We start from the raw sequence: 18,472 nt of genomic DNA on the forward strand, positions 1-18,472 counted from the left end.
GCGCTACAGGTAAGATATATAATATGATTTAGTTCTAAAAGTACATATTTATAGTTTGGCATTTCCTTGAAGAGTCTACCATCAGTGGTGTTACAGGAAATCACTTCTTGCAAGGAAAATATATAACACATTCAGAGATGTGTTAAGAACACTAAGTTCAAGTTTCTATGGGGACTTCCCCATAGAAACTTGAACTTAGTGTTCTTAATGAATTAAAAATGAATGAATTTCTATATGAGATGATCAATTCACAGTGCGATCTTTGAGAGATTTAAAAAAATCCCCCTCGAAGCAGTATGTTCTGGAGATGAGATCAGAGGAACTGATTACGGTTAGGGAAACAGAATCAGTGAAAGGAAACCAATCTATTTACATTTGTCATGCCCAAAATCATATATTCCATTCATAATTGAGCAGAACCAACTATAAACTGCACACTTTATCTAGGTACAAAAGAAAATACTCTGTCACCTTTATGTGCATACCCAAAAATAACTCATCTCTGATTGTGTCTGCCTAACAGCTTTGAATAAAGCACATGACATTGCTGAAATCACATGCAACATCAGCAAACTGAAATTGTTGAGAGTTTGCAGAGTTCTTATTTTTTCTTTTTTTGGGGGGAGGGGCACATCCCGCAATGAGAATACCTGTAACGGATCTCTTCGGCCCCAAAGGTTTGCATTTTTGAGCAATTGTTTAAGAAGCTATTTACATAACGGAAAATAAAACTAGGATTTTGCCATATGGCACTGAAAATCTTTTGCAAACTTTCTCAGGTTTAAACAACTATCCCCGCAAACATCACTCAAGTGTTTACAGTACAGTGTTAGTGGAATGGTTTTCGTATTTTAAGGCTGCAAAGGCATCTGCACACTTTCCAGCTCAGTTTAGCCAAGAAGAGAAACCTGTAGACCTCCATCAACCCCCACCCCCCCCACACATCCTCCTAAAGAGGCCAGGCTGGTGGAAAAGCCTTCGAGACTGACAGGGCTCGCTCCCTCCAAACCATCCCTAGAACTGATCTCTTTAAATGAACAGCACTATAGCGCAATCACGGCTCTAAACCAAAGTATTTAAAGCTCCAGCATTAAGTAGTCCAGTAACTCCGCAGAGAGCGAGCAAGAGCCCCGCCCCCTGAGCCCCGAAGCCCCGCCCTAGTCCCTTTAGCCCCGCCCCAAGGCCCCATAGTAAGCCCCGCCCCAAGGCCCCATAGCCCGCCCCTCGCCCCCAGAAGGCCGGCGCGGAGACCAGAGCGCATGCGCGGGGGTGCGTCACATCCGGCTCCCCGGAGCCCGATTCCGGAAGGGGCCGCGCACTTGTGGCGGCGGTTTCTACGTTGGGGATTCAGTCTCTCTTCTCTGACAGAGCGGCGGGGCGTACGGCAGCATCATGGTCGAGGTAAAGTGCCGCTTGGGAGCTGAGGACTCTTTGGGGGTCTGTGGTGACTCCCGAGGCGCGGGAGTCGAGGGCTCCGTGGGAGACCAGAGGCGGCGATCCGGGCCGGGGAGACGCTCCTGGTTTTTCCTGGGCGCCAAAGAGGGTGGAAGAAAGCAGGACTGGGAGGTCCTGACTGACCGGCAGGAAGCCCGAGACCCTTCCTCGAGGTATCTTGACCCGTTGCGGGGCCGAGCACAGCCCTGGGCCCCGAGTCGGGTCCCCGGTTGCCCGGTTGCCCGCCGCCCGGAGGGTCGGCGATGCGGCGGCGCGGGTTGGCACAGGCTCCCCCGAAAGCGCCCTCGTCCCCAGCAAATTCGCTGCCGTTCTCGCGGCTCTGCGTGTCCCGCTGTGTGCGAGACCCGGGCTGCCCGCACACGTCCACCGTCTCCTCGCCGCAAGGTCCCCGCTCTCTCCTCCGGCACCTGAATTCAGACCGTTATCAGGAGTCTGCACCCGATGGGTGCCCTGACTCCCATCGGGTCTCCTTGCGACCGTTTTCATCATCAGTCATCATCATCATCATCAGTCATCATCATCATCATCAATCATCATCACCACCACCACTACCACCACACACACACATACACACACATCGATCTGCTGGTCTTGCATTTCTCGCGGAAAACTGGCTCGAGCGAAACTCGAGACGCTTGCCCCGGGGTCTGAGAATAAAAGAAGTTCCAGGTCGGGATCTCTCAGGCCCTTTTTTCCCCCCTCCGCAGCTTCATCTTGCACGTCTTGCACCCCCCTCTGTAGTTAAGCCTCCCCCACCTCCCCGCCCTTCTCCCTCTGGCGCTGTTGCTGATTCGAAACCCCCCCCCCTCCCAGGGGCGTGTGCCCGGGGAATTGAGACTAGCATTCGCTTTGCAAATTCCCGCTTGAGGTTTCTTTCTGCAAAGGCTCGCTCCCTCTCTGCGTCCAGTGCTCCTCGCCCTGATCTTTCCTGGCAGCTCCGTGCTTTCTTTCTCCTTCTCAGACCTTGCTGTTTGGGTTTGGCATAGAACCGATCCGCAGCGTTGTTCTGCTTCTGGGGATCCTTTTTCCGTCTTGAGCCCAGGGGATCTTGGCCGCTTGTCTTTTTTTTTGGGGGGGGGTGGGGGCTCACACCCGGCGATGCTCAGGGGTTACTACTGGCTCTGCACTCAGGAATTTCCTCTAGCGGTGCTCAGGGGACCATATAAGGATGCTGGGAATGGAACTCGGGTCGGCCTCGTGCAAGGCAAACGCCCTACCCGCTGTGCTATCACTCCAGCCCCCAGCTTGTTGTTCTTTGTTGCTAGTTTCTAACGGCGCGGACCAGGGACGTAATAGGTGTGCATGACCTGACCGGCTGCTTTGGAGGGGCTGCAGTGAGGGGGGGGCGACACCGTTTTTTCTGGCATGTTTAGACACGAAGTTTGATGTCTCTCTGCCTGCCGATGTGTGTGGTGCGTGCCCGTCGCCTAAACTGCCCCTTTCCTTTCCAGGAGGTCCAGAAGCACTCTGTGCACACACTGGTGTTCAGGTCGTTGAAGAGGACTCACGACATGTTCGTGGCAGATAATGGGAAACCCGTGCCTTTGGACGAGGAGAGGTCCGTGCACTCGCTTCCACGTCTCCGTAGACTGGCTTAACTATGTGGGTGTTGGGGAAGAGAGTGGGGGGCGCAGGTGGCCTTTAGAAGGCGAGTCAGTGACGCTGGCTCTCCGAGGACATCTGTCTTCACTAGTGAGTGACGTTTTGGTGTGACAAGCCGATTTATTTATTTTTAAGTCTTTTACAGTAAAAATCCCATTAGGTATATTTATTTTATAAAGACCCCAGTAATGAGAAGTGTTCTTTCACGGTGTTTCATTTTTGAGGGGTGAGTGCATACTTAGCAGTGCTCCGGGATTACTCCTGGCAGGGCTTAAGGGATCGTATGGAGTGCTTAGGATCAAACTGGGGCCGACCATGCCCGAAGCACCTCAAGCCCTGCACTGTCTCACTGTCCCCTCAGGTGTTTTGTAAGGGAACACTTTGGGGGTCAGGAGGGAGTGTTGGTTTGGTTTTTGGTTTGGGAGCACCACCTGGCAGTGCTCAGGGCTTACTCCTGGCTCTGCACTCGGGGATCACTCCTGGGTGCTTGAGGAAGGATCATCTGGGATGTTGGGGATCGAACCCTGGTGGGCGGTGAGCAAGGCAAGCGCCCTTTGTATGTGCTTTCAGCCTGGCTCGCAGAGCCTTGCCCAGCTGAGTGGCATCTAAGGAGTTATGAGCGATGGCGTATTTTTATTCAGCGTCTCAGCTCTAGTCTGGGATTCCATTATGAGCAGCATTCCTTTTTTTTTTTTTTAACTCTTCAAATCTCCTTAATTCCTCAAGCATTTATAATTAGAAAGTGGACTATTCTTGAAAGGAATGGGAGTGTGTTTCTTTATAAAATACTCAACTAAGTAAAATCTGTTCTATTTTTTTTTAATCCCATAAAGGTTGCTTAAAGAGGCTTTTATTGTCCTTTCTATTTAAACATTTAAAACAAAGCATATTGACTTTGAGGTTTTTTTAAGTGACATAAGTTTTTATAAACTGACCCTTGATTCAGGAAAAATTTTATATTTACTGGTTAACAAACTAAATAATGCTTGGATTTGTAAGCGAAAGTGTGGAAATCCACTTGAGAACTTAGTTTCCCCGCCCCCCCCCCAAATCCCCTTTAAAAATTGGAGCACTTTGTGTGTGATTAGTCAAATGTAAGCAACTTAGGTACTTCCTAGATTTTTGTGACTATTATTGTATCTGTGAACATATTGAAAGAACTCAAGATGAATTCTTACATTTGTGATTTTTAAATAGTCACAAAAGAAAAATGGCAGTCAAGCTGCGTAATGAGTATGGCCCTGTGTTGCATATGCCTACTTCAAAAGAAAATTTTAAAGAAAAGGGCCCTCAGAATGCAACGGATTCATATGGTCATAAACAGTATCCTGCTAATCAAGGTGAGCATGCTGTTGCTAGAAATGTGTGTCTAGTTTGGGGAGGGGAGGTTATATGTAAGTTTTTAATAGAAAAACTAAATGTCTTATTAATGCCTTTCCTACAGGGGCTAATTAGAGCCATATACTGCTTAACCATTTCTATTATTAGGAGTCTTGGTTTTTCAGAGTATTAGTGAGATGAAAAGAGCGGATTGTTGATAGGAAGACATTTTTACACCATTGATTTTAGCAAATGGCGAAGGAAATAGCTACCGGATATGCAGAGGTCAAAACCGATATTTTTTGTTTTGTTTTTTCTTTGAGATGATTTTAGAAATGTTGAGGTGTCAGTTGATTATTGAATAGCAATTTAGTGAAAAGAGTCACTTGTATATAATGGATTTACCATTGGTGACTTTCTCTCTTGCTGTTATATTTGTTTAAGCGCAAGAAGTTGAGTATTTGGTGACGGGGACACATCCATATCCACCAGGACCTGGTAAGTCTGCTGTTGTACATTGTCATATGTCTTCCCATGAACTAGCCAATAATTCTGTTCCCCTCTAAAAAGTGAGGTCAAGAGACATCCAGGGTTGATTTTTAGATGGTAATGGACTCAGTATCACAGGCATTCAGTTAGCAAACATTCCTAAGCTCTAAGCTCTTACACCTTTTTAGGCAGTGTGCTAGAAATGGAGGGTGGGGGGAGTAAGATAGCTCAAGGCTAAAACAACATTATCTAGAGGCATAGAAAGACATGTAAATGTCAATATTATAACATTGATAGTATAGGTGTGATAGAAACCTGTGTTGGGGTGTGTGTCGGGGGGTGAAGTGACACATAAAATGGAATGGCTAGTTTTACAGAATGGAGGTCAGAATGCTTAGTTTACGTATGTTTTAATCATCTTAGATCCTGTCTTAAATGCAGGTGATTCAGTGTTGCTGTTTGTAGTAATTTGCATTTATTCTTGGAAATATCATGGTAATAACTGGAAATGCTTGTTTTTATAGCTAAAGGTAATATTCCAAGATAAGAAAAATTAGATTTGGGGGTGGGGCAGAAGGGGCTGGAAATCAAACCTAGGGTCTCAGATGTGCAAGCGTGTGTTTTATCCCTGAGCTACATCCCAGCCCTCAGAGAAATTTCACTTTACAATCTTGGAATGTATTAATTCCAAAGCTGCTTCTAACTAAGTCAGATTTGAATTATGTGGTGTCGAGCGAAATAATTTTTTTTGAAAGTTAGAAAATTGTAAAGCAAAAGTTAACTTCATTGTCTTTTCAATACATTATTCTCCAGTATTAAGTTTTACAAGCACATAAATGAAAACAGAGCTGGCTACTAAAAGGAATTGAATGTTTTCCCAGGGGTTGCTTTGACAGCAGACACTAAGATCCAGAGAATGCCAAGTGAGTCAGCTGCCCAGTCCTTAGCTGTGGCCTTACCGTCTTCTCAGGCTAGGTATGAAGTACTCTTCTCCTTATAAAATTCTGAAGGCTTAATTTACTTTTACTTTTTTCCTGTGTTCATTGTTCACCATTTTTTTCCCTCATTTTAAAATTTGTTTTGAGTGTGATGTGTTCATGACATTGTCCTCAATCAGCGTGTTCTTACATTCTCAATACGAAAAGTCAGTTTTGCAGACCATGTGACTGGAGGCATCAATCACTTGAGTCTTTCCTCTTTCTTTAGGGTCGATGCAAATCGCAGCACACCTGCTGGAAGTGAGTATCGACTTCCGGGGGCTTCTGACCGTGCACAGCCTGCTGGGATGACGACCGTAAGTTTCTCTATCCAGTCCTGTTGCAGGGATTCTATTTACCAGGAAATGGGGAGAGAGGAGGCAGGGTTGAAGGTGGTTTGAGCCAGACCTGGTGATGCTCTTGGCTTGCACTCAGGACAATCTGAGGTGCTGGGGATTGAAGCTGGGTTGACCACATACAGTGTAGGTGTTAACCCTCTACTGTCTTTCTGACCCAGGTTTCTGAGTTATGGAGATACTGCTTTATTTTCCTGTATCCTAAATTTCTTTTTCTTTTTGGGTCACACCTGGCGATGCACAGGGGTTACTCCTGGCTCTGCACTCAGGAGTTACTTCTGGCAGTGCTCTGGGGACCATATGGGATGCTGGGAATCGAACCCGGGTCAGCCGCGTGCAAGGCAAAATGCTCTACCCGCTGTGCTATCTCTCCAGTTCCCTGTATCCTAAAATTTTTACCTTAAATATTAAATAAGTAAATATTTTTCTCAGAGGTGTTAAACTAGCAACATGAGCTAATTATTAATAGCTCTACACCTAAGTATTAGTAAATCAGTTTACTAACATAGATGTTGTTATTCTGGAATTTGTATCAGTGTCTTTTAGTATGAAGTGTCTTTTAGTTGAATTGATTTATGATGTTAGAATTGAATGCTATTAGAATTCTAATACTCATATTACACAGATATTTTTTAAAAATATTTAGGATTGCATGTATTTATCTTCTTATTAGAAGAAGCTACTATTCACTCTTATGGAAAGAATAACTGAAAGTAGGCCGTCTATCTTACTCAGCAGTTATTTGAAATAAGGACAAGTTTAATTCTCGGCTTTTGGCAGGTGATTTGGCTTTATGAAGTGAATGAACTTATCTCCTCCTGCTGCATTTTTTCCATGGGCTTCCATTTGCAAGTCTCTGCCCAGGCTTTCTGCTTCTTTAGGAAGATGTAAGCTTCTAGGGGGCAGGTGCTTGATGAGTTTAAATATTTTTTGGTTGGATAAATGGATGCCAACAGATGGTCTATCAGCTGGTATTCTGCTTAAAATAGTGCTAATGGGAACAGGGAGATAGCTCAAGTAGTAAGGCACATGCTTGGTACATTCAAGGATTGATTGGATCCTGGCACTTGATGGTCCTCTGGACACCTGTATTCCTGGTGCTGGTGGATCCTGCTCACCAGACAGTCAAGTCCACACCACTGGATCAGGAATGGCCAGAAGTGCTGGGGGGGTCTGACACTTAGTGCCTGAGATCAAACTCAGGCTTTCCATCAGCTAGGTTTGGTCCCTATTTACACTCTCTTTGCAGCCTCTTGAGTGTATTTTCTGAGGAGCAATAGAAGGATGTCTGTCTTGTCTTTGGATTGCTCAGTTGATACTACTAAAGTGACACATGGGGAAAAAAAGGGAATTGCATTTACTTATTCCTAAAATAGTAATAGGAACTTACATGAAGCCATTTACTGTTCTTTAAAAATATCTTTATAGCTGTTAGTTAAGCATCATTTTTTGTATTCTGCAACAAGGTACAGAGGTGAGTTGGCTAGTTATTGGCAGAGCTGGGATTTGAAGCCCCAGAGTGATTGTGCCCTTAACTTTTGATATACTGCCTTTGGAAGATTTTTGAACCTCCTTATTGAAGTTAAAATTATCAAATGGGAAATACGCTTCTGACTAGAAATCCTTGACGAGTTTTCTAGTTATGACTGGAGTGGGCCCCGTGGTCCCAAACATAATTATGCTTTAAATATCATACTACTTACTCTCAATTTGGTTTTGGGTTTTTTTGTTTGGGGGCTAGACCTGGTGGCATTCTGGGGTTACTCCTGCATCTCTCTGCACTCAGGGATTATTCCTTGGAGATGCTGAGGGGACCATATGGGATGCTGATTCCAGGGATAGAACTCATGTTGGCAGCATGCTAGCCAGGCATCCTACCATCTGCATTATCATTCTAGCGACTACTTTAAATTTTTTAAATCTTTACTCTTCAAGGACTCTAGGCTGTACAAGAACAAGCATAATCCGCGGATAATTTTTAAAAGTCCAAGGTTCTTTTTAAACCTGGAAACACCAGTTTATGCCTTTTGCTATCATACTGGTCGTACAGAGTGACACAAACACAGACAAGAACTTTCTAAGCTTTAGGGTCGCCTTAGCAGCTATGAGTGAGCCCCTAGGCTGTTCGTTTATTCTATACAATATTGCCTGCCCTCCTGTCCTCAGCTCCCAACACATGAACTGAGTTCAAATTGACCGATAAATTAAGCACAGTCACTAGACTCATCAAAACGGAATAGGAACGTTAAGAGTAGAGGCTGGGATATTTTGCATAGCCTGTCATCAGGCACCCTGAAAACATAGAGTAAAATCATGACAATTGCCTGTTGTATTCTTGCCTGGGCACCTATTTGTGACCCTCTTTAAAAGGTTTGTTCTGTTCTATCCTGGGCACGTGATTGCTGTCCTAATGTCTAAGCTGGTTTTACTGGAAGCTGGAGAGATGGGACAGCAGGTAGGGTGTTTGCCTTGCACGTGGCCGACCTGGATTCAACCCCTGGCATCCCATGCGATCCCTGAGCACTGCCATGAGTGATTCCTGAGTGCAGAGGCAGGAGTAACCCCTGATCATCACTGGGTGTGGCTCCCCAAAAGAAATAAACTGGTGTTATCAGGGGACTACCCCTACTTGGGGGTTTTTATTAGGGAGACAATTTCTCACAGTTACGCAGATACAAAATTCTTACCTATGTTGTCCTATTTGTATAAGAAAAAAAATCAACATTCCTTCATACTAATAACAAGCTTATAACTTCTAGGTTATGGAGAGTGGCAATACCAAGAACTCTGCACTTATGGCTAAAAAGGCCCCCACGATGCCAAAACCCCAGTGGCACCCGCCATGGAAACTGTACAGGGTGAGTGACTGCACGTGTTGCACTATCCCAGCTGAGAACTGAGGATAGAGTGGGGATGGAAAGGGCAGACTGGGTGCTGCTAGGGCCTCTCTCAGCCAGCGTGGGGCAAGGACACTCCACTAAGGTACCTTTGAATTCTTGAAGTAAAAGCTGTACTCATTCTGTGACAAATAGAAATATTAAAAGGAGGTACAATAGGAAAACATGATGAAGAATAGATTTAATGGAATGAGATGAGGTATACAACATAAAGGGCCTTTCTGTGAGTCTCCTAGTTACCTTTAAATGATGAGATCGTAAAATCACCAAAATGACTCTTGTCTGATCTAAAACAAAATGCCTATTCTAGAAAAAGTGCTGCTCTGTGCTTTAACATGAATTTTTGTATTTCAGTTGTCATATAGCCAGATTGTTTTCTTTCAGCTTACCCTTACTCACTGTCACTGTCCTCCCGTTGTTCATCAATTTTGCTCAAGCGGGCCCAGTACCATCTCCACTGTCACACTTGTTACTGTGTTTGGCATATCGATACATCACGGGTAGCTTGCCAGGCTTTTGCCATGGGGGCAAGATAGTCTCAGCTTGCTGGGCTCTCTGAGAGGGGCGGAGGAATCGAACCTGGGTCAGCCAGGTCGGCCGCGTGCAAGGCAAATGCCCTACCCGCTGTGCTATCGCTCAGCTTATCTATACATCAGATAAATTTCAGTAGGTTATAGACTTGGGTAGCCACTCCACAGTCAGGATACAGGTGTTCATCGGTGGTGAAGCACACCCCCTGCTGTTCTTTATATTCACAACCTCTTCCACCCAACCCCAGGCAGCCAGGCATGTGGTTTCCACCCTGTAGTTTTTTACTGACATAAAAAGGGAATCATACAATAGATCCTTTCTGAGATGTCTTTCACTCAGTGTAGTGTCTACGATTCTTCCAGGTTGTTGCAGGGGCTGATGGCACACTCATTACTGGGCACTGCCCCATTGTATATCTACTGACCACCCACTGAAGTAAATTTAATACTTATTTTGAAATCTAACTGTCCAGTAATTATAATACCATTTAAGATGGTGGGGATGGGGGAAATCATTGTCATTGTTCAAAGTTAAAAACAAGTCTTCTGTTTCTATATAAAGAAACTAATAGAAATATCCTACTTTCTTTTTCCCTTTTCATCTAGGTAATCAGTGGGCATCTGGGTTGGGTTCGATGTATTGCTGTGGAACCTGGAAATCAGTGGTTTGTTACTGGATCTGCCGATAGAACTATAAAGGTAATAAGAATGGCAAGGAAAAATAAGTTTGGTTTTGCGTCTGCTTTGTGTAAATTTAATTGGCTTTATAATTTCCTCTGCTGGGAGTTAAATAATAGTTCCTCTGATTCCTTAGACCTGAGAATGGATTAAAATTTATTGTCTGCCAGTTAAACATTCCAAATAAGTAGCTGTTTGAAAAATGGTAATTTACACAGTTCTTTCCCAGATAGTAAATGCTGACTACTGACCACTGAGCCTTGATATTTAAGATTTTCCCTTTGGTTACAAAACTACAACAAACTCATCTCATAAAACTGGGGAAAATGTAGAGGACTATGTAAGAACATGCACCCATACCTATTTGTATCACTATCAGATAATTGGCCTTTTTTTTTTTTTTTTTGGGTCACACCTGGCGATGCTCAGGGGTTACTCCTGGCTTTGCACTCAGGAATCACTCCTGGCAGTGCTCAGGGGACCATATGGGATGCTGAAAATCGAACCTGGGTTGACTGCGTGCAAGGCAAACGCCCTACCCCCTGTGCTATCACTCCAGCCCCAATTGACTTTTTTTTTTTTTTTTAATGGATGGGGGCACCATACCTGGCAATGCTCAGGACTTATTCCTGGCTTTGTGCTCAGGAGCCATTTAGCAGTGCTCAGAGGACCATGTGGAGCACAAAGAATTGAACTTGGGGTGGCCGCATGCAAGGCAAGCGCCCCACCTGCTGTTCTAACTGTACGGCCCCACTATCAGAATTGAATTAATTTTTTTTAGCATTTATTTTCTGTGTAATGCGTTAATGCATTTTCCCCTGAGTTTTTAATTCCTTGTATATAAATACATATAATTTAAAAATCACTGTGGCCAGAATGATAGTGCATGTCCCAGGTGCTTGCCTTGTATGTGGCTCACGTGGCTTCTGTGTCTGGCACCCCATGGTCTCCCACGCATTGCTGTTTGCAGCCCTGGAAGCCCCCCAAGCACTGCCCAGGTGACCTGCACGGTCCTCAGCCCTGGCATTGAATTGCCAGTGTAGTTGTCCAATACTCACCAGTGGGGACCTTCAAAAGATAAGTAAAAATTGAACTATATATATAATTATTACCCTGCTTTTAGTTTTTAATACTTAGGCTATTATAAAAGACACATTCTTATGGAAAAATTAACATTTCAAATGGTCTATTTTTTTCACTGTTCACAGGGGTCTCCGAGCAGTGCCCAGGGCCAGCAGGGCTGAGATTGACAGTGCTCAGAGGGTTGAACTCCGGGCCTGGAGTGTGGCAGTTGTGCATGGGGTTGGAGTTATCTCCCCAGGCTCTATTATTTTTTTGATTGCTGACCATTACAGTTGTTGATTTCCAGATTTTCTCTATCACAAACATTGCTGTTTATTTAATGCATGATAATGCTCTGGACCATATTATAAATAATATGGTTTATTTCCATTGACTTACTGGTTCACAGTACTGTGGAATCTCATAGGCTTATTTTCATAATCCCATGTATGTCCGATTGTTACCACTCCAAATGCCAAGTTCCCTCTGGACCAAACTTTCTTAAGGTCAACATAAAAGTATGAATTCTAAATGGGTGAATTGATCCTTGCTGTGTAGAAGAGGATCCTTTGATTTTCAATTCTTAAAAGTACTAGCTAGAACCAGAGAGAGAGTACAGGATGCTTGCTTGCATCCTTACAGGCGTAGTTTGGATTCCTGGCACACAGTCAGTTCCCTGAGCACTGCCAAGTGTGACCCCTGAGCAGCACAAGTGTGGCCCAGAAACTGGAAAAAAAAAAAGGAAATAAAAGTACCAATCAGTCTAACACACAGAAATAAGTCTCTTTAAGGTAAAAGGTAAAGGTAAAGGCCCTCCCGTTGATCGTCGATTTGCTCAAGAGGGCCCAGTAACGTCTCCATTGGAGACTTTGTTGTTACTGTGTTTGGCATATCGAATACTCTCGGTAGCTTGCCGGGCTCTCCGAGAGGGGCGGAGGAATCGAACTCGGGTCGGCCATGTTGGCCGCTTGTAAGGCAAATGCCCTACCACTGTGCTATCGCTCCAGCGATTAATTAAGTCCAGAGACTTAATTAAATTAAGTCTCTTTAATTTTCTAAAAAATTACGTATAAAATAACAAGGCTGAACTTTTTCCATACTTTGATTTAACTTGGATAATCTAACATAAGAATTCTTTCTTTTTTAATTTTAATCATTTTTTTATAATCTTTATTATCTGTTATAAAAACTTTGCTAGTGTGAGCATGACTCTTAATTCTCTTTATCCCTGTTTTTATTTGGGAATGGGTGGGGTAAGTTTGCAAAGGTTGAAAAATCTTAAGTTTATATCTTACTTTTTGAAGAGTTACTTTTAAGCTCAAGATTCTAAAACTTCGTGATATTCAAGAAGGAAAAAGGAGATATTCTTTGATTGCAGATCTGGGACTTGGCTAGTGGCAAGTTGAAACTGTCCTTAACGGGGCACATTAGCACTGTGCGCGGCGTGATAGTGAGCACGCGGAGCCCTTACCTGTTCTCCTGTGGAGAAGACAAGCAGGTCAAGTGCTGGGACCTCGAGTATAACAAGGTGAGCTTGTTGAGGGGTTAAGACGTTGCGCTATCCTGTGTGTCTTTCTAATCAAAGAAATAGTAACCTTGCTGCTTTATTTGCAGGTCATAAGACACTATCACGGACATCTCAGTGCAGTGTATGGTTTGGATTTGCATCCAACCATTGATGTTCTGGTAACCTGTAGCAGGGATTCAACTGCACGGGTAAGCAAAGAGAGTTTTGTGTCCTGCTGTATCGCTCCCTGCAGTGTGCGTATTTGGTATTGGAACCATCCATTGTTGAGAATTCAGGACAACGCCCTTGTCCTTTTGGACTTGTGTGTGTTTTACCAGTATCTTCAGTTCTTTGAGCTTAACCACATTGTCTTTGTTTCGGGGATTGCCCTGTTCCTGAAATGCGTTAATAGCCTGTTCTGGCTGCTCATGACTGTTGTCCACTTCCCATTCGAGAGCCGACTAATGCTGCTACCTCTTAGTCTGAGCTCTTCCCTCCTCTCCATCACCTCTCCTGTGCTCTCCTTCCTGCCCACTGACAGTTCTTGTCTTTCATTTTTAGTGTATAGGCACGGCTGGCCTCCTGAGTTAGGAATAGCTGTTCTCTCTGACAGCATTTTATTGTGTGGTTTATTTTGATTTTTTTTTTTTTATCATCGTTGTTTTTCAGATTTGGGATGTGAGAACTAAAGCCAGTGTCCACACGTTGTCCGGACATACAAATGCAGTTGCTACAGTGAGGTGTCAAGCTGCAGAACCACAGATTATCACTGGTATGATTGCCACCTGCTGGTGTCTCCAATTTATTCATTTCAGAGCACATTGCAACTTGAATATACTTTCCATATTTATGAAAGCTGTTTGAGTTCAGGAACCTTTATGACTAGTTTAAGCCGTATTTTGCTTAAAATTAAATGCATCACCCTTTAAAACTAGAAATAATTCCTTCACTTAGTGCATCTTATTAGCTTAAAAAATTATGAGTGGGGCTGGAGTGATAGCACAGCAGTAGGGCGGCCAACCTGGATTCAATTCCCAGCATCCCTTATGGTATCCCAGCACTGCCAGGAGTAATTCCTTAGTGCAGAACCAGGAATAACCCCTGTGCATCGCCGGGTGTGACCAAAAAAAGCAAAAAAAACCAATATATATATATATATATATATATATTGTTTATTCTTTTTCCGCAGCAGTGCCTAATACCCTTTACTTATTTATTTGCACTTTTTCTAGAGTTATTCATTTGACTGTGTGTCAGGTGTTCATTGCACTCAAAATGTTTTTGTTAAAAAATAAAAATACTTCCCCTTTGTTCTTTTTTTTTGCTGTTATGATGATGGGGTATTGCTTACACTCCCTGTGATATTACCCACTGGTTATTCTTACCAGGGGTTGCACACTGTTTTGTGTGGGTGTTGGGGTTGGGGCTTACTCCTGGCATTGCCCAGAGGTGGTCCCTAGGTACTTGGGGATATTTGGTGTGCTGGATTGAACTGGGATTGGCTCCATGCAAGGTGATCACCTATTTCCTGTCCAGTCTCTCTAACCCCTGCACTTTTTTTTCCCCCGTGCTTGTATGTACACACTTGTCAGGGTCTAGAGGCTTGTGGTGGTGCTCCAGAAATCATAGGCTTTGTTCATTTCTATGGGAATTGCCCTTGGGTATGGGGGACAGTGCAGATGCTTGGACTCGTGACCTCACACTAGCAAGGCAAGCCCTCCACCAGTGAGCTATCCTCAGCCCTGTTGCATTTTAAGAATTTTATGTAAAATCCATCTAGTGTTATAAAGCAGTTAACTAAGAGGTGGTATGATTTATACCTAGTATATGTGTTATCTGTAGATATTTCTTTTTTAAAACATGTATTTTTTTTTTCTAAACTAAGCTCTAGATGTGTATGTGTGTATTTAACAGGAAGCCATGACACTACAATACGGTTATGGGATTTGGTGGCTGGAAAAACAAGAGTCACATTAACAAACCACAAAAAGTCAGTCAGGGCTGTGGTTTTACATCCAAGACAGTAAGTGTATTTTTTTTTTTTCAGTTAAATGTTCTTAGTTGCCTGTTTCTTCTTTAATTGTTGTATAGTAAATACCCACATTGAAACTATATTTGGTCTTTATTTACCTACTGTAAGTTTCAGTCCCGTGCACTTTTGAGCAGACACTTAGTAGTAATCAGACTACCTTAGTAGTAATCAGATTCTGTCTGAGTGACGAAAGCTAGGCCCAGTGAGAGAAACAGCTAGAGAGTATTTTGTAAGCATTTGGTCACAGGTTCAGTTCCTCAGTGTCCCATGTCACCCATTACATCCAGGTGAGGCCCCAAAGAAAAAAGGTGAGGAGAGCTTTCTGGTAAAAAATGAAAATATCAAATGAGATCATTCATGTTATGGTATATCAAACTAGATGTAATCGAGCTAGTTTGATTTCTGGAGGTGTTGCTGGACACGGCTCTGCACGTCAGTAGTGGGAATCATGAGTGTGACAGGCTTAGGCTCCCCCAGGAGTGCCTGCCATTTATCAGGTCACATCCCCAAACTGGCAGGTTACTGTCCTCTCTTTCCTTTTTTCCCCTTTCTCTTCCTAAATCTTACTCTGTCTTTCTCATCCTCCCCTTTCTCCCACCCTCTGTTTCTTTCCTTCTCTACCTTCTCATTTTATGTCCTTTCTTTCTTGCTTTTTTTCCCGAAAGATCCCATTGACTTTACTGAACTTGAGGTATTTGCCCACTTATTGCCCTGGCTTGTATGGAGGTTTGGGGATATGAGTGGGGAGGACAATCTAGGACTTAAGATGCATCAAAATAATTTGAATATCTGACTTAACTTGCAACAAGTATCTTGATATCTTTGCCTTTTGGTATGACCGTGTTTTGTTGGAGCTACATAGATTAGTGAATAAACATATAATATGCAACCGTAATGCGCTTTTCAAAATCCATCAAATTCACTTTGCCATTAATTCTATTATTATTTCAGTTACACATTTGCCTCTGGATCTCCGGATAACATAAAGCAGTGGAAATTCCCTGATGGAAGTTTCATTCAAAACCTTTCAGGTCATAATGCTATTATAAACACACTGACAGTAAATTCTGATGGAGTGTTAGTGTCTGGAGGTAAGTAGAAATTTTATCTTTGTCTCCTTTTTTCTTTCAGAGAATGAATAAACATTTGTAAAACTTTAAGCCATCGCATCTGGTATAGCAGAACTTGTTTTATTAGTGTGTATTGAATGTGCTTGTGTGGTTTTCACTGGTATTCATTATACATGTATCACTATAGCACTGTCATCGCATTATTCATCAATGCTCTAGCTGGCACCAGTAGCGTCTGCATTCGTCCTAGCCTTGAGATTTTAGCAGCCTCTCCTTACTCGTCCTTGCCAACGGTGCCACATTGGAGGCTCTTCAGGGTCAGGGAAATGAGACACATCATTGTTACTGTTTTTGGCATATTGAATTCATCACGGGAGCTTACCAGGCTCTGCATTATACATGTATTTATACTCTGCCCCTTTGAGTTTGTTCCCACATAGTAAATCTGTGATAAAGCACACATCTATGCTGAATTGCCTGAAAGTTGATTGTGTATTTTGGATTTGTCTTACCATCTTGCGGTACATTTTGAGATGTATAGTACATTGTGAATTGAGTACTCACAAAAGGAGCCCAATCAGTGTTAGGAGAAGTTTGTGTGCCTATTTCTTTCTAAGATAACTTTGGTTTTGGTGTGGTTTATGGGCTACACTGAGCGCCATGCTCAGGGCTTACTTTTGGCTTTGCACTTACAAATCACTCCTGGCTGGTTTTGGGGAACCACCTGGGATGCTGGAAATTGAACCCAAATCTGAATGCACGGCAAGCACCCTACATGCAGTACTTGTCTCTCGACCCTCTTTGGTGGTTTTTATATATAATTTTGTAACTGTGGTATTTTTCTGATAGTGCTGAATAAATGTTTTTGAAGCAGAACTGTCAAAGGCATACAAACTTGACCTTGTCTTTCCCTTTAAGCGGACAATGGCACTATGCACCTTTGGGACTGGAGAACTGGCTATAATTTCCAGAGAGTTCACGCAGCTGTGCAGCCTGGCTCTTTGGACAGTGAATCAGGAATATTTGCTTGTGCTTTTGATCAGTCTGAAAGTCGGTTACTAACAGCTGAAGCTGATAAAACCATCAAAGTGTACAGAGAGGACGAAACAGCAGTAAGTTCTCTATTTCACATGCATCTTAAAGTAAAATCAATCACCATGACAGTTCTGTGAGTGTTATCTCATTTTCAAGTTACTAAAATTATCAGGATGGAAAATAATCTTTTCAGTATTAAGCCATTTGTCATATTGAATAGTATCTGCTCCTAGGTTTCTGTATTGGTTTTATTGATGCCAGAGAATCTTCAGATGTTTTAATTTTGTTCTGCCTTTGTTTATTAGAGTTACTGGTAAAAACTTAAGCACTAAAATTAAGAACAAATGGATAGATGAGTGTGTTATTAGAATATCAGAATAGCAATTTAATCTAAGATGAATAGCCATAAATTAAATTTGTAGTGAACCGAGTCATTTATTAGATTCAAATAATGCCACATTTGTCAGATATTTATATAATTATCTAAAACGCTAATGTGTAATTCCCAGTAATATAATTTAGAATAGATACCTTTTTTGGTAAATGTGAAGAAACGAATAGTATTTTATTCTAACTTGCTAACTTTTCTATTTTTAGACAGAAGAAACTCACCCAGTCAGCTGGAAGCCAGAAATTATCAAGAGGAAGAGATTTTAATGTGGCATTGTTTTCCTGGTGGTTTCAGTTTTGTTTGTTTTTTCTTAGCTTGGCATTGATGAAGCTATCCAATCAGTTTTGTGCTCTGGCTAGGAATATAAAGCAAAAGTGTATATGCTTGAATCATTGCTGTTTTACAATAAACTATCCCTCCCCACCTGTGTTTTTATTTCTAAAATGAATAAATTTGAGATCCTAGGAAGTAAATTGCAGTATTGCATAAACAAGTTTGTTCAACTGTTCTAAAGACAGAATATCTTTCTAGTTTTATTCAACAACCTTTTTTAAAAGATGTAATAGTACAAGACTATACACACTGTATTGTACACTAGAGGATGTGTTTTGAGAGCAGAATTATTTTTAACTCTTTAAAATTGATTCTGTGACCAATGATTTGGGATTAAAAGGGTTCAACTTATTAAGTATGGTTTATTGTTCTATGCTTTTGAGTATGTGGTCTCCAGAGTTCTGCATTAGTATCAGTCCAGAAGTAGGAAAATGGTATGTTTTACAGAAATTCTGTAATAGAACTGACAATGGAATGCTGTGTTCCTAAGGAAAAGGCCTTTGGGTTTTCCTGGAAAGAATTGTGGAGGACTTTGGAGACTCAGTGGCACTGGTGCTGAGCCTGGGAAGGCAGCAAAGGAAAGGGGATGATGAGGTATAAAGGGAACAGAGCCAGACCTGGAAAACTCACATATTCTGTGAGCAAAGAACTCTGCAGCATTGCATATTGGATATAGCTGGCCAGTCGTGACTGTCATTGACACTGTTTTCCCGTTGTTCATTGATTTGTTCGAGTGAG

At 42.6% G+C, this 18,472-nt stretch overlaps 1 protein-coding gene across 1 annotated transcript; it reads left to right on the forward strand.

Annotated features, from left to right (window-relative positions):
* Positions 1 to 1,273: 1,273 nt before the first annotated feature.
* PLRG1 (pleiotropic regulator 1) lies at positions 1,274 to 17,824 on the forward strand. The gene is made up of 15 exons (XM_056119002.1): positions 1,274 to 1,401; positions 2,907 to 3,013; positions 4,255 to 4,397; positions 4,822 to 4,875; positions 5,748 to 5,841; positions 6,073 to 6,160; positions 8,959 to 9,057; positions 10,233 to 10,325; positions 12,745 to 12,894; positions 12,981 to 13,082; positions 13,543 to 13,645; positions 14,788 to 14,896; positions 15,857 to 15,996; positions 16,894 to 17,087; positions 17,608 to 17,824. The coding sequence occupies exons 1-15, from the start codon at positions 1,393 to 1,395 to the stop codon at positions 17,665 to 17,667; spliced, it is 1,545 nt and encodes a 514-aa protein (XP_055974977.1). The 5' UTR covers positions 1,274 to 1,392; the 3' UTR covers positions 17,668 to 17,824.
* Positions 17,825 to 18,472: the final 648 nt, after the last annotated feature.

The sequence above is a fragment of the Sorex fumeus genome, unplaced genomic scaffold (genome assembly GCF_029834395.1).
Source record: "Sorex fumeus unplaced genomic scaffold, SorFum_2.1 ptg000039l, whole genome shotgun sequence".
NCBI classification, from domain to species: domain Eukaryota; kingdom Metazoa; phylum Chordata; class Mammalia; order Eulipotyphla; family Soricidae; genus Sorex; species Sorex fumeus.

Excerpts from the sequence above, each read along its gene's own strand:
- PLRG1 (XM_056119002.1), top strand. Across the intron at positions 4,876-5,747 it reads TCCATATCCACCAGGACCTG|GGGTTGCTTTGACAGCAGAC; the intron begins GTAAGTCTGCTG and ends ATGTTTTCCCAG. Across the intron at positions 14,897-15,856 it reads GTGGTTTTACATCCAAGACA|TTACACATTTGCCTCTGGAT; the intron begins GTAAGTGTATTT and ends TTATTATTTCAG.